At 38.1% G+C, this 16,123-nt stretch overlaps 1 protein-coding gene across 2 annotated transcripts in view; it reads left to right on the top strand.

Annotated features, from left to right (window-relative positions):
* Window positions 1-15,343, top strand: part of LOC129764994 (uncharacterized) — a 196,396-nt gene extending 181,053 nt beyond the window's left edge. For both annotated transcript variants that reach the window (XM_055764722.1, XM_055764720.1), the window contains exon 9: window positions 9,652-15,343. In XM_055764722.1, coding sequence (XP_055620697.1) covers window positions 9,652-9,860 — 209 coding nt within the window. In that variant the 3' untranslated portion in view covers window positions 9,861-15,343. The remainder of the gene's footprint in view (window positions 1-9,651) is intronic.
* The last annotated feature ends 780 nt before the right edge of the window (window positions 15,344-16,123 follow it).

Genomic DNA, 16,123 nt, shown 5'->3' with positions numbered 1-16,123 from the left:
TACGAATAAAACATTATTTTTTCAGGAGTTTCCATACAAAAATACCATATATTCCAAAAACTTTAAAAGATAGAAAGTTGATGCCTTCGCCAAAAGTTCATATTTCACTAAGATCTAAAACTTTGTCGAATACAGTCTATTATCTTGAGTTTAAACAAAATTAGGATTAGGGTACCTCGCTAATTGTTGACACTTTCCAAATGTTGAGCAGAAATCAATTACGATTGTTGTTTATCTTCAAAAACAACTGCGTTTGAAAGTTACACATGTTATGTTGCCCTATTGATAACATTTATATAACCCTCACCTTTGTAAAACCCGATTAAAAATATTGTGTAATGAATGATCATTTGGCACTGTAATTTTCAAAAAAAATATAAATAAGAAAGTGCCTCCTCGGAATAAGCTTGCGATTTTTTTACTACCTCTAATTTTTTACAACGCCTGATAGAATGTTTCAACAGTTTTTCAATCACCCGGGGTTCTGTTACACTAAAATATTAAACGAATAATACATTTTTAGATGTAGTTTTTTGACGTAGAACAACGTCTTTCATTAAGGGTGCCAAATCAGAAAACAGGTCACGTTTTTATGAAATAAAGTTAACGTTAATAACTATTTTTGCCGCGAACGGATTTTGGCGATTCACATACTAAACGAATCGGAAATTCCGTAAGATTTGTTTAATATGCTATACATTAGAATCCCCTGATTTGTAAATGGTTAAAATTCATGAAAACTTTAAGCGTTTCCATTTTCCCATACATTTGTTCTGTCCATTTGTGTGCTTTCCCGAACAGACCTGTCAATAACGAGCAACTTATCGACGACCAACGGAGGGGAAATCGTAGGATTCAAAGTTCCCATGAACAAAGAAAAAGTAGAAGAATGAAGGGGAATACTTGCCTAGAGTATAAACAGTGGATCTTGCTGAGGCAAACTTTCATTCGGCATCGGACTGTTGAGCAATCCAGTTCACTTTGATTTCGCTACGCTTCGATCTAAGATTGGACCCCACCAGTGGAAATCCAACTTGGATATCGTCGTTTGTTTTTTCTGTTCGTTTTACGCGTTATTCGTGTCGTGTGTTTTTCTTTCCGCGTCATAAATTGGATGCTTCGCGTAGTGTATGATGAGCAAGAAGAAGAGTAAGGCAGGCTCGAGCCCTGCAAAAAACGAACGCATTGCCAGGGGCAATAATATTTCGAGGCAAGCGTCATCCAATGATGCACGCGATATTGGTGCAGTGAAAAGCGCTCGCACTGAACCGAGCCTTCGCGAGTGTGACACCGCATCGCACAACAGCGAAGTAGGCGATTTCGGCGCGTCGGTCGAAAATGTAAACGTCGTTACCCAGGCAGCAACCAAAATCAAGCTCCCCCCGCTGGTGGTGAAGACGGTCGCTCTTGACAAACTCATCAGCGAATTCGCATCGATGGGTGTTACAGCAGAGTACAAGCTGTGTGGCATAATTCAGTCTTTTTCCAAGCAGTTAACATTGTTTGTTTTCCATCATCATAAGGTTGTGAGTCAAAAAAATATTTGGGGAATACCAAGCATCTTGAATATCTTACTGGAATGTTATAACATATTTGGGTTCGCGTGCCAGTTGCAAAAGTGCCTTCAGCTAGGATTGCATTAGCGCTATGAAGCATTGCTACTGTTTTCGAGGTTGTTATTAACAAAAAGAGTTTATTTCGCTTGTTTAGTCACCGAGAAAGTAAATGTCGTTCTGGAATTTTGTATGTGGTTTCGCTTGCCAGTAGCAAAACTTCCTCCACTAAGGGTGATAGCTGCGCTTTTCTCGAGCATGAGAAAGAAATACAACTTTTTTCGAGGCCAGTAATATTAACAGAAGCGTTTCTTTTGAGAATAGCGCAAAATGATGAGAAGTGTTTTATATTCCTAGTAGTTTCAAGCCACCAATGTATGGCTCTGTATGCATGCTATGGCGAACGCTCGTTTGGCGCTTGGTTTACGTTGTACGAACGTTGTCTATAGGTGCGATTCCTTTAAGGCAATACTATACATGTAGCATGATATTTGATACTTGCAAGTGTTGTCATTGTTGTTCCCATGCGGTGCCAAAGATATATTGATGTAGTTATGAGATGTGGAAAAATGGTGCTGGTGCAACATGTATATAATCGAGTCTAGCCGAGTCTATGTCAATTGCGAAAAAGGCAAAAAAATAGAAAAGCATTCGAGGTAAATTTTCATTGCATTGACATGAAATAAATTGCGACTTACGATCAGCTAGTGTATTGTTTTGCGAGGGCAAGAATGAATCATCAATCAATTATCGTCAACAAATTCTACAATGAAAAAACCATTTCAGAGATTATTCTACTAAGCAGTTGTTTCTAAAATTTCACAGCATTATAGAATAATATCCGAAGGTATGAATAAGCGACTTATATAGAATAACAGCGTAGTTCTACGTCAACAATGCGGTCGTATCTTGGACACAACCTCCTATAATTTTTTTTATTTCATGTTCCATTTGTCGAACACACCCATAACCTCAAATTGTCTTTTCCGTTAGAAGGGGAGCCAGAATTTTTTCAAGAACTTTATATAACGTACTTGTTCAAAAATGTGCAAGTGTAAATAAAACTGCATTTGAAATTCAATTATTTTGGTTTTTTCTAGTGTGCAAATCAACAAATGAAAAAATATACTGAAGACAACAATCCGATGTAACTGAAACGTCCACTTTTGTAAACAATTTAGTATATGTTACCATACACAAGTGTACCCTTTTGACGTGGGACTACGTCTAACCGGAATATATGGAGGGTAAAATGAAAACCTAAACACAAAAAAAAACAGGAAGTGGTTTATATCTATGGTATAACCGCAAGGGTGACGTAGGACTATCGTTGATTTAGAGATCATTTGTATGAAGTTGAATCTGAATTCATTCTGAATGAATGAATATTTGGAGAACTTCGAAAAAGAGAGCGTTACGTTGGAGGCACAAGGTTTTATGCATCCAATATTGGATACGGAAATATCCTACTGATGGGGAAGAATAATTTTCAGAAGCTATCCTGTTAATTGCGATTGATTGAAAAATCACAAAACCAAATGTATTTGGTCACAGTGTTACATGGATAGAAAACATTAAAATAAACTCTTTCATATGAATGTAATTTTAAATTCCCAGAGGAACTGGCAGATTATTTTCAGTAACGATTAGATATTTCCACATTTTCCTCGATACTGGAAGCCCCCCAATGAAAATGCTAACTCGATAACCATCTGTTAATAGCACTTGATTGAAACATATTTGGTCACAGTGTTACATGGATAGAAAACATTCAAATAAACTATTTCACATGAATGTATTTTTAAATTCCTAGAGGAACTGGCAAATTATTTTCCGGATCTTTCTCGATCCAGACGGAAAGAATTCCGTGCGTGTATGTGTGTGTGTGTAGCGGCTGCTTCGAGATCTTCCCGGGGAACCGTTTGTAGCATCACTCTCCTCCTGATGGATTCCCTTCTGGCCTAAGGTGCACAAACAGGCTCTTGGTGACACCGTTCATCCGCGCTTTCATGATAAATGAAGAGCTTCACCACAACAGCGACAACATGCTCCAATCGCTGTTCAATTAGAACTGAGTGGATTTCCGAGCGGCGCTCGCTTATATACCGATTGGTGATTTCAATAGCCTATTTTGAAAGCAAATTTAAGACTATTGAAACAAGTTTTTGGATCAGAAAGTAACAAGTATAGAACGCGTAGACATTTTATCTTTCGAATGAAGTGTTTATCATACCATTTCGTTCAGTTGTTTAGGAGCTATTAACACTCAAAATCTCGGTCTCCGGCGTAACGCTTTCGTTTTCGAAACTTTGATTTTACACCCCGGTATAGAAATGAAAGACGTAGTCCTACGTCAAAATGAAAGATTTCAAATGCTTATAGCTCGAATATTTCGTACTGGATAGGAGAGATGTTTGCATCACTTGATAGGGAATATTTCTACGCATCTATCGCAACTAACAAAATGTTGTTTTTCATTAGATAAACAATTGAATAACTGTAAAATATTAGGCGTTATCTAAACGCCCTAACTGCATCGTTTTGATTGGCCCGATTTACGGTTTCCCTAACACAGCCATCAAAACCAAGCAGCCTTGGGGAAATCGGCATTGCAAATACATGAAAGTAGGGGGACTTTTGTTCTCATCGAAAAATGTTCCCTAACACAGACTTTAAAACCAAGCAGCGAAATCGGCATTGCAAACACACGAAAGAGCCTAGAGGCGAATGAACTGAAAAGTTTAAACCCTCTTAAAGCCAAAAAGAAGAAGAAGAACACACGAAAGTAGGGGGAGCTTTTGTTCCCACCGAAATGTGTTCCCTAATAGAGATTTCTAAACCAAGGTGCCTGGAGAAATCGGTGTTTCAGATTCATGCAAGTCGGGGGTATTTTTGTTCCGATTGAAATGTGTTTCCCTAACACAGACTTCAAAACCGAGGTTTCTGTGGAAATCGGCTCTGCAAATAAATGCAAACTGCGAGTACTTTTGTCCTCGCTTGCCTTTGTGCAGAGTGGAATATGTCTGTCCTAACATGATCTTCTAAACTTAGGAACCTGGGAAAATCGTACAGACACTAGAAGCGAATGAACTTCCCAGTTTCAAGCAAATTCGAGATTCGAGAAGTATGTACACTTTTGGGATGTAAACTTCAGAGGGAAATGTAAAATAAAATAATCGTTTGATTTTTTTTTTTTGTCTTTATTGGAAAGATTTTCAGCCTTAGGCTGGTTCATCAAACGTTTGATAATTCTTCCGTACATATATTTTGTTCTAGTCTTCATACCAAACGTAAAAGGTCCGTCATTAAATTTACTTGTAACGAAGAATAATCAATCACAATAAATGAATTGACTTTACATGGCATTTGTTCATTTTTTTCAATCACAGAGCAAATATATTGAACTCAATTGAATTTGGAAACTGTTTCATTCAATCAAAAATTTAATCAATGCAAACGAATGATTGCTAAGCTAAGGTAGTTCCACGTCAACCTTGCGGTTATATCATAGATATAACCCACTCATTTTTATAATTTTGAATATGCGACTATACCCATCTTTTTTTTCTTTTCTTACATATTACTTGAAAATTCTTGCAAAATGAAAAACTTCGAAAAAAAAATAAGACGAAATGATTTTCAATTTACCCATATCTGACATCCCTTCTTTCGTCATTGTGTTTATTTACATTACCGGTTTGTCTCACGCAAGACGGATATATGATAGTAGGTGAGGCCGTTTTGTCACTAAGTTGGTTAGGAGAGCGGTACGGAACAAAGCAGAAGGGAAATTATTTACCTGAAGCGTGAAAGGGACAGGCTGATCCCAAGCGAGGTTTCCCCTCAAGCTTATTGTGTTTACAAACAAAACACAGCATACTTTCAAAACAACGACAGAGTAGAGGTGGGCAAAACCCGTTCAGTGATCGACTCAGAGCCGCTCGTTCATTGAAACGAGCCGGCTCATTTGAGCGGGTTCTTTTTTGAATCGCGGCCCTTTTTGAGCCGAGACTTTTCGAAAAGCGGCTCTTTTTTGAGCCGAGACTCTTTCAAAAGCGGCTTTTTTTGAGCCGAGACTCTTTCAAAAATTCGTTCTCGAGTTAAATCGTTAGGAACGGACACCAAATCATTTTTAATTATATAGATATACAAAACTTGCTAAAAAACAGGAAGTGGGTTATATCTATGGTATAACCGCAAGGGTGACGTAGGACTATCGTTGATTTAGAGATCATTTGTATGAAGTTGAATCTGAATTCATTCTGAATGAATGAATATTTGGAGAACTTCGAAAACGAGAGCGTTACGTTGGAGGCACAAGGTTTTATGCATCCAATATTGGATACGGAAATATCCTACTGATGGGGAAGAATAATCTTCAGAAGCTATCCTGTTGATTGCAATTGATTGAAAAACCACAAAACCAAATGTATTTGGTCACAGTGTTACATGGATAGAAAACATTCAATTAAACTCTTTCACATGAATATATTTTGAAAATTCCCAAAGGAACTGGCAGATTATTTTCAGTAACGATTAGATATTTCCACATTTTCCTCGATACTGGAAGCCCACCAGTGGTTAATGCCAACTCGATAACCACCTGTTAATAGCACTTGATTGAAACATATTTGGTCACAGTGTTACATGGATAGAAAACATTCAATTAAACTCTTTCACATGAATATATTTTGAAAATTCCCAGAGGAACTGGCAGATTATTTTCAGTAACGATTAGTTATTTCCACATTTTCCTCGATACTGGAAGCCCACCAGTGGTTAATGCCAACTCGATAACCACCTGTTAATAGCACATGATTGAAACATATTTGGTCACAGTGTTACATGGATAGAAAACATTCAATTAAACTCTTTCACATGAATATATTTTGAAAATTCCCAAAGGAACTGGCAGATTATTTTCCAGCAATGATTAGATCTTTCCGGAACTTTCTCGATACTGAATGGCATCCTAACGGAAAGAGTTCTGCGCGTGTATGTGTCGATCCTTCGCCGTCCACCTCCTCCAGCACGTTAGGCAACGATGTTGTCTTGTCGATGTCCTCACGAAAAATGAATGTGTCTCACCACCAGAATATCGCTTAAGTATGCTTTTTGTGTGTGATTGAATCGAGAGAAGGTGTGGTTTACGATGGCAATTTGGAAGGCAAACTAGAGGGGAATGAACTCTCTGAGCTCGGAACTTTCGGCGAATGAGCAATAATCGATTGCGGGCGCATACAATATTGGATACGGAAATATCCTACTGATGGGGAAGAATAATCTTCTGAAGCTATCCTGTTAATTGCGATTGATTGAAAAACCACAAAACCAAATGTATTTGGTCACAGTGTTACATGGATAGAAAACATTCAATTAAACTCTTTCACATGAATATATTTTGAAAATTCCCAAAGGAACTGGCAGATTATTTTCAGTAACGATTAGATATTTCCACATTTTCCTCGATACTGGAAGCCCACCAGTGGTTAATGCCAACTCGATAACCACCTGTTAATAGCCGCGCGTGTATGTGTGTGTAGCGATGTCTTCCCAGGGAACCGTTTGTGGCATCACTCTCCTCCTGATAGATTCCCTAGGGTGCACAAACAGGCTCTTGGTGACACCGTTCATCCGCGCTTTCATGATAAATAAAGAGCTTCACCGCAACAGCGACAACATGCTCCAATCGCTGTTCAATTAGAACTGAGTGGATTTCCGAGCGCCGCTCGCTTATATACCGATTGGTGATTTCAATAGCAACCTGTTTTGAAAGCAATTTTAAGACTATTGAAACAAGTTTTTGAAGTGAAGTGTTTATCATACCATTTCGTTCAGTTGTTTAGGAGCTATTAACGCTCAAAATCTCGGTCTCCGGCGTAACGCTTTCGTTTTCGAAACTTTGATTTTACACCCCGGTATAGAAATGAAAGACGTAGTCCTATGTCAAAATGACGTTCCAATCCTCCAACTTTCCGAATGGTTTTCATATTTTTTTTAGCATATAAATCTGACGCAGACTAAAACACATCAATCCTGATACTGTTAAATCCGTTGCTTTGTTCTCGAGATTAATCGTGGGGAACGGATACCAAATCATTTTTATTTCTATAGATCATTACGAAATAAAAATTAAATGAATTAAATCAAACTATCTGTTCGGCGAATAAATCCAATCCAATGAGCGTCACTCACTTTCTTTTTTTCGCCAACATAATGACTTAGTATTAGCAGTATGAAATGATTAATTATGCTTATCAAGACGATAAAGTTCATTATGAAACTCAGGGACAAAATTAAGGAAAACTATAATCAAACGCTAACTTTTCACTTATTTTTACTTTTGACATGTTGCACAATTGAGGATAATGTGGGGTAGCTTTTTGTATAAGAAGTGTAGTGTAATGGCTGAAATCGCATTATATACGTAGTATATTTTTTCGTCAAACTTAATTCTCTATCGGACTATAAAAGATAAACTACCCATGTAGGGGAAAAGGAGGGAATTTGGACTACCTAAGCAAATCGCCGAATATTTCCAAACCAATACGGTCTGAATAAAAAATGTCACATTGTATACTGAGCTACGCTTGTTTTCTCTCAATCAATAATGTTTAATCATTATATCAAGCTTCAAACTACCAAATATATCATAAAATAAAAGATATGATTTTTGGACATTGAAATTTGTTGCGGGGTGATTTGGACCATTGTGTGTTTCATCGAAAAAAACATGCTTATGTTTATGTAAAGTATTTTGGGATAATTTTACAATCAGTAACAGTGTTTTTGGATCGATACCCGATTGGCCAGATTCCAGACCAAAAAAATTGGATTGACACCATCTCGAATTCTGCATAAATCTTTTCACTGTTGTTCGAGCATTTTCAAACACTTTCGTTGTTGGTCAATGAAAATCCATTCTTGATGGCCTGAGTTGCTCTTTCAAGCTCGTCCTTCTTCCAATGTTGTCTGCCCATTCTCTTTTTGTAATTCCGTGACATCTGAAATCAATTATATCAAAGAGAAGCCTCAAACATGTAGGACCAATTCACCTCATGTCCATGTCACCCCACACAACATGCAAAAATAAAAATGCAATTAATTTCATTTATTGTTATCAAATTTACAGTTTCGCTGCATCAAATTGTTCCTCTTCTGTAGGCGAACAGAACTTTACTGTACAATACACGAAAAGTTTGTTTAATCAGCGGGAAAAACCTTAAAACCACGATCGGAAAACTCACATTTTTTGACAATCAAAGTGCTTGTTGTGTTCTCATGCTACCGTTTCCTTCCACCTGTCGAATTTTACCAATGTTTTTTTTACGTTAGTTACATACGGTTCAATAATAAAAGAAAATGACATTATAAATAATCCAAGTTGAGCCGTACTTTTTGAGATAAAGGGGTGGTCCAACTCACCCCGTGTTACCCTACTAGGGAACTTATTGAGTTTGCAAAGGTATAATGGTTAAAAATGTCAACTCTCGTTAATCATTCATATTATGCCGTATGCCTTACATATTTCTTTGCGGTACAGAAATATGTAAGGCATACGCCTCGGACCGCACGTTTTGGGGCAAACTTGTACGCTTCATTTGTTCGGATTCTACGAATGAGATAATTTACTTCAGTGTGGAAGAGACGAAGGCGCCATGTACATTCCACATTGAATGTAAATAATGACGACACCATATTTTGTTTATCAATACAAATATATTCTACCTACTGCTCCACCTCATATGTCCATATATGACTATGAGGGTCGATGTTTTCTTCACAAGCCCAATTTCTTACAACAAAATGGATACCACATTTCGGAATACTAATCCTCAAAATCGAAGGTGATAGGTTACAAAAAAATAAATAGAGTACAAAAAAAAAGAAAAACATTCCTGGCTTGATCGCCAATGTAATATCCTGCTTTATTCCAATTTTTAAAACACTACTTGAACACTCATTACTAGAGCTGTCTCCAATACACGACTGTCCTCTTTTCTCTCTTGTTCTACTCTCCTGTCAGTGCTCAGCTCAATAGCACAGCTAACAGCATTGGATTCCGTGAAGTATTAATGTTCATTATTTGCTCTTTTAGGTATGACAAATGCCGAAGTTTTGAACCAAGTCGAGCACGGATATCGAATGCCCCAGCCACCGAACTGTAACACAAGTCTGTACGAGATTATGCTCGAGTGCTGGAACAAGGATCCGATGCGGCGGCCCACCTTCGAGACGCTCCAGTGGAAGCTGGAGGACTTCTTCACCATGGACCCAAGTGAATACAAGGAGGCGGCCCCCTTCTGATAATTGGCGATCGTACACGCTAATATATCAGCTACAACAACCGCCGCCGCTGACGCTTCTATTACAACTACTGCTTCTAGTTCTACGACCGCAATTGCTGCTGCTGCTGCTGCTGCTTCCGACGCCGCTGGAACAACTCGCCACCGACAGCAACCGCAGACAAGACGTCAGGTACTGCTGTTTATTTAAGTGTGTCCACCTCGATTACCCATACAATTGATTTGTTGACTCTATATAAGCCGCCACAATCTCCCGATTTTCGAAAACATAACTCCCACTTGAATAGCCCACTTTAACACAGCAAGTGTTAACAAAAAAAAGATACAGATACAAAACATTGTAGCGATCATCTGTGTCGACAAACTGACCCCGGTCACAGTTGTAACAAATAGTATTTTAGCTTGATTGCGCCACAGTTATCCTCAAGTCCAACAGACAAACCACTTCCGGTTGAAGATCCTAATTCGATTGCCATTCCATTGGCATAAGAGAGCGAGAGAGAGAATGTTAAACTTATCGAAACAATCATACTTTTAAAACGGCTATGGATAACAATGTGTTCATTCGTTCCTTCGTGGACGACAACTGCAACTTGCAAAGATGTCGTCAGAAATATTTTATGTTTGCATTAGGTTCTCTAGAGCAGCTATACTCAACCTGCGGACCGTGGGCCGCATATAGTCCGGCGGGCTTTTCTAGTTGGCCCATCTGGTGTTACATTATCTTAAAATATTTTGTTAAATGCGAACACCCCAGAAATCATTATCTATTTTTTCGACGCTGAACTGCATCTTTCAGTAATCTCAGCACCATTAGGTGCCAAATCATAAAATAGGACACATTTTTATGAAATAAATAGAGCAAATGCAGCGTTCGTTCTACGGACAATGTTGATAGAGAAAATATTGCAATTTAAGCTCCGCCCGTTGTAATTTATTGATTCGCGATTCATCAATCATCTAGCTAGCGACCAGACGGCAACGAGGTTTTCCAAATGGCCTCGGCCCAAGGTCGAGAGTCTAGTTTCGTTACCAAATGTATGCCTTTTTAGGCCTACAGGCGAATGAACTGTTGATTATTCAAGTCACAGGCTCGCACCAGCTGGTAGGCAGCTACACGATACAGGAAAAATAGAAGATCACACACAGTCAATATCGTTCGATTGAGACACTATGTCGATTTTCATACCGTCCAGTGGAGAGCGCTTCTGTATTTTTGCAGCACATCATTTCTGCATTTTTTCTGGGGTGTATGTTTAAAATTAAGTTTCGAAAATGTGTGCGTTACGTTTGAGGTGCAAGGATTTAACCGTTAATACTTTTTTGTCACGAACGCCGCACCCCGTTTCCTGTTTCCCGCTTGCCAAATCATATATTTCTTGGCAAACTTTGAAAGTTTCTGCTACGTTATTTCCTCCGGAACATCGACCTAGTGCTGGGCGATGAAGAGCAGTAACCCCGGAAGCTGCCGGAAGTCCGACCTCACGTAAGTCTAATCATCCATGATGAGAACATAAGGCTTCGTCAGCATCTGAATGTACAGTTTCCGGGCCCGTATTTTGCCGTTCGTCACGATTTGGAACCTTCTGCACTTTGTACGTATCCTCTCCCGATTCATGGCTCCCTAAACGAAAGGCTTGGACAGATTTAACTTTTTGGCCACAGCGCTGACCGAAGCATTGCGATTCCGCATAAACACTTTACGACACGCTCATGATCTTGAACACTAATAGAACATCCATTCTGACCACCTTTCTCCTTCCGTTCGATGCTCAGAGTGTCGTAGTAATTTTCAATCACACGACTCACCATTGACTGCATGATTCCGAGTTGTTTTCCGATACCCCGATGAGAGAGTTGAGGACTTGCCAGCTGCTTGCGCAAAATCAATTCACGACGCTGCTTTTCGGGTGACGGCATTTTTAAAATTTTCGAAAATCAGACAGCGATAAAAAACTAACAGCAGTATAAACAATACACTCTAAACTACTTCTATTCAAATTTTCAAGAGAAAATACTCAATGGGTAATTGTCTACAGCGATTTTTTTCCGTGATACAATTTGATGTGGGACACCCTTTAGAAGAGTAATGTGTAATGATGATGATGTTATGAGTTATTGAGAGACTTTCTCAGTTTATTCACCTATTCCATGAGCTAGTATGGATAATTTTTATTCCGATAAAGTAAAAGGTGCAAAAATCAGGGAAAATCAGGATCATTTCAGTATAATCAGGCAAAGTTGAATGTTTGTCAGGATATCCGAGAAATTGCCAAAAAGTCTGGGAAATCCTGAAAAATCAGAAAGGTTGGCATCTCTGGTGGTGAGAGCTGCAGGCGTCTGCTGTCGATGACTCCACCCCACCACACTTACGATTTGGTTCGGATTTTCTGTTGTCGTTCTAAGTATTCTTTGGATCGTTGTTTTGTGGGTTATATTGGAAAACTACTTGGTAATTCAGTAATTTCAGTGTTTGGGTGTCGCTCTAGAAAGCGAGCAATCAATAGTACATGCTAATTCTATGAGTTAATTTGAAAATTTGCTCTAACTGGCGTTTTAATGTTTCGCGTAGATTTGTATAAGCAGTTCTAGAAAAAAAAAGATTCTTTTTTTGTCTTTGTGAGAACCAGCAAAACCATTATTCCACATTCCTTAACCTTATCAATATACATTTTCCATAAAAAACAACAATAATTGCGATATTTGCAAGTATCAAGTGTCATTTTTAATGTTGTGCAATGAACTGCAAAGTTTAAGGTCTCCTTAAAAACAAAGAACTGGACTGAACGTTGTTTAGTGTTGCTCCAGTGGTGTCGCACCTATAAACATCTTCCGTGCATCGCCATTCAACCAGCATCAAACAAGCCTCCCATAGAGAACGCACAGAACGCATAACACACCGATGCATCGATAAGAATGAAACATCATCTCGAGAATGACCTCGGCTCGGCTCGATGTGCTGATTGCACTGTCAGATACACAGCGAGTGAAATATTCGCATTCGTCCACAGCTCGAGGGAAAACGAAGATGACGCAAAACGGGCAGAATAAGCGATGTTCGTTGTTTTTGGTATAGAAAGAGACTGTTTTTTTCTCAGAGGAGATGCAATATTTATACGCTAGCGACAGCGACCAAACTGTGCAAGGGTGGAGTTTAAGCCGCAAATATTCTCTTTTCGTTATTCCCTTTCGTTGTTTCTATTCTCGCGGTTTCATAAGTTGCCCGTTATTCACAGCTCTGTTCGGGAAAGCACACAAATGTACAGAACAAATGTTTGGAAAAATGGGAATGCTTCTAGTTTTCATAAATTTTTCAACACTTTACACACCAGGAGATTGTAGTGTATAGCATATCAAATAAATTTCCGATTCGATTGATATGCAAATCATCAAAATCGGTTGGCAGCAAAAATGTTTATTAACGTTAACATTATTTCATAAAAACGTGACCTAATTTCTGATTTGGCACCCTTAATGAAAGACGTAGTCCGACGTCTAAAAGGTTGAGTACCGCTGTTCTAGAGGTTAAACGTTTTTGTCTTGTCCCCGGAACAGATCCATAATCCACTAAGCGGTATTATTACAATGATAAGTATTGTAAGTATTGCCTAATTAGTACGATCTTTTTTTTGCCGTGAATTTTCGAAACTTTATAATCATTTCCACCCCCCCAAAAAATCCCTTCCCAGTAGACAACACGAGACTCCTAATTGCGGCTCACGTAGACGAGTATTTTTTTCGCTTTTGCATATACAAAAACTAATTGAGCTTTTCATCGATTCGTGGAACGATTTTCCCACTCTGATTCGGAATCGTTGCCACAAACACAAACACATTTCATTTCGCATTTTCTTCGGCATTTCCCAACGTGTGGATGACGTCGATGCATTTGGCTTCTTCTTTCCTCTATCCAGTCTGATAGGCTTAAGAATGAAAACAAAATCACACAATTTGTAAATATGATGACTTCAACGATGAGAAAATTAATTAGACATTAGGACATAAACATAAACACAATTCATACATACACATGCATACAGACAAAAACACAACACTGATTTCGCAAAATGGGAAGATTACAAACAATAACGAAAAACTTGGCTTCCTATCGAAAATGAGCAGTAGAAAAAAAACGAAGAAAGGCAAAGAAAACTATTTTCCACTTGAGATATAAACCCCTCCTCCCCCTCGCTTTCCACTTCCTCCCACACAACCGTGTGCGACACATTGAAAGAAACTGTACCTCAGCGCCCCCACAAACAAACACTTCACACTTCCATGCGTCTTTCAGCTCTCAGGCTGACATTAGAATAAAACTACTTTGAATATAAACTACGTTTAGTTATCGATTAATATTAGCAAACTAGACTGAATCAAATGTAAAAAAAAAAAACAAGCATGAATATCATTCGACCACGTTGCGCAAAGGAAAGGCAACTAGTTTTAGCGCACGATATATGATACGTTTGCCACACGGCGGAGCCTCGATTCGCTCCGTTTTGTTTTTTTGTCATCACATTCTCATTAATTTGTTTCTCCGTTTGTTTATTTTTTTTTCGCCTCAAGTCGATTCGTTTAGTTCGCCGCCTTCCCCAATTATTCATCTCGTTATGCTTTGCACTGTTTGATTATGCTAGGCGGATTTTCTTATTTTCCTTTCTACGGTAACATGTAAATTTACTATGTAGTCTGTTTTTGTATCACTAGGGTTCGAGCTAGGCATATTTTGTCATTTAATTTATTTGCTTTACACACGACACAAACACAGAAATACACACAAAAATCTTCTAAGAGAGAGAGAGAGAGAGAGAAAGATAGTGTACTAGGTAAAACTATATTTACAAAAAAAAACATTGAAGCATATTAGCACTACGCGGAGGCACACAAAGAAAGGACACGAAAGCAAAAGAAAAACTCTACAGCAACCATATTTTACAAATGTAGTGAAAACTACCATTTTCCAAATAAGTGTTTGATAAAGCGTCTCGACGTGTTGGAAGATTTTGCCACAATCGACTTAGAACGTAACACAACACCCCCGATTCCCCGAAATGCATGTTGAAGACGTTTTCAAACGGAGACAAATATATGTATATGTAAGCACACTTACTCAAAACGATTCTCTCAAATATAGAAACAAGCAACACAAATGTTTATCACAAAAGCCGGAAAAAAAAGAATATCGGTATGGTTCATTGCAAACGACAGAGAGATAAACACATAAAATATTACAGAACAACAGAACGAATGTTAATCTGGGAACGAGAGTAAAGATGAAAGTGAGAAATCAAATGGAAGGATTCACGAATAGTAATCTTTTTATGATATTTTTAATTGTAAATGTTGATAATTACAAGTAATAAGGATACTAAAATAAATAAAATGACGACGATGATGATGATGATGATAATGAATGAATCACACACACGACAAAAATGTATCAGAAATAAATAAAATATATTGAATTTTTTTTATAATGAGCTACTGGTGCGCACGATGGATGATGCAGTCATGTCCGAAAGCCTTGCTTTGCGATGGTCATGGTCGAACAGCGAGCGGAGACTGGTTTGGTTCCTAGGGCACCCGAGAATTGTTTGTTAGCATAACAGCCATTCCATGCCAAACCGATATAGTGGTTCTTATATTTACGTTCAAAGTGGTAATTTTGTTCTATATCGCAAAACATTAGACCCGTTTTTTTATGTTTTCATCAGGGTGCCCATTTCCATTTTAGGGTGATCCGAAAAATCATTTTTCTCCATTTTTTCCGAAAAATGATTTTTGGGATTTTTTTTTCATTAACCTTTGAAAAATCATTGCTCAAAAACGAAAAAAATAGCATCTCTAATATCAATATGTGTTATGTAAAAAATCCTCAACCTTCAAGAAAAAAAATGGCGCCCTCTAGTCCAAAGCCATTAAAACAATAAAAAACGACTACATTCAATAATAACGAAAATTAAATCCATTCTAATCGCAATGGGCTACTATGACGACCATTGCAACATTACCACCAAACGACGTGCAACAAAATATAATCCGACAAAACAAATTCCTCACTCTTCGATTCTAAATAGTTTGTCAGAGTGTGTTGACGACCAAAGCATGTTGCAAGTCAGTGCCATATGATCGTCAAGACGAAAAATACTATGTCACTTGATGTAATGGAAGTTTACTCGTTTACCAGGGTGAATTTGTTTACGTTGGGCTACCTGAACACCATTCTTACACGTTATCGCGTGTTCGACATAGTATTTACTTTAG

This window comes from Toxorhynchites rutilus, chromosome 2 (genome assembly GCF_029784135.1).
Source record: "Toxorhynchites rutilus septentrionalis strain SRP chromosome 2, ASM2978413v1, whole genome shotgun sequence".
Taxonomy (NCBI): domain Eukaryota; kingdom Metazoa; phylum Arthropoda; class Insecta; order Diptera; family Culicidae; genus Toxorhynchites; species Toxorhynchites rutilus.
This window is presented reverse-complemented; position numbering and strand designations above follow the sequence as displayed.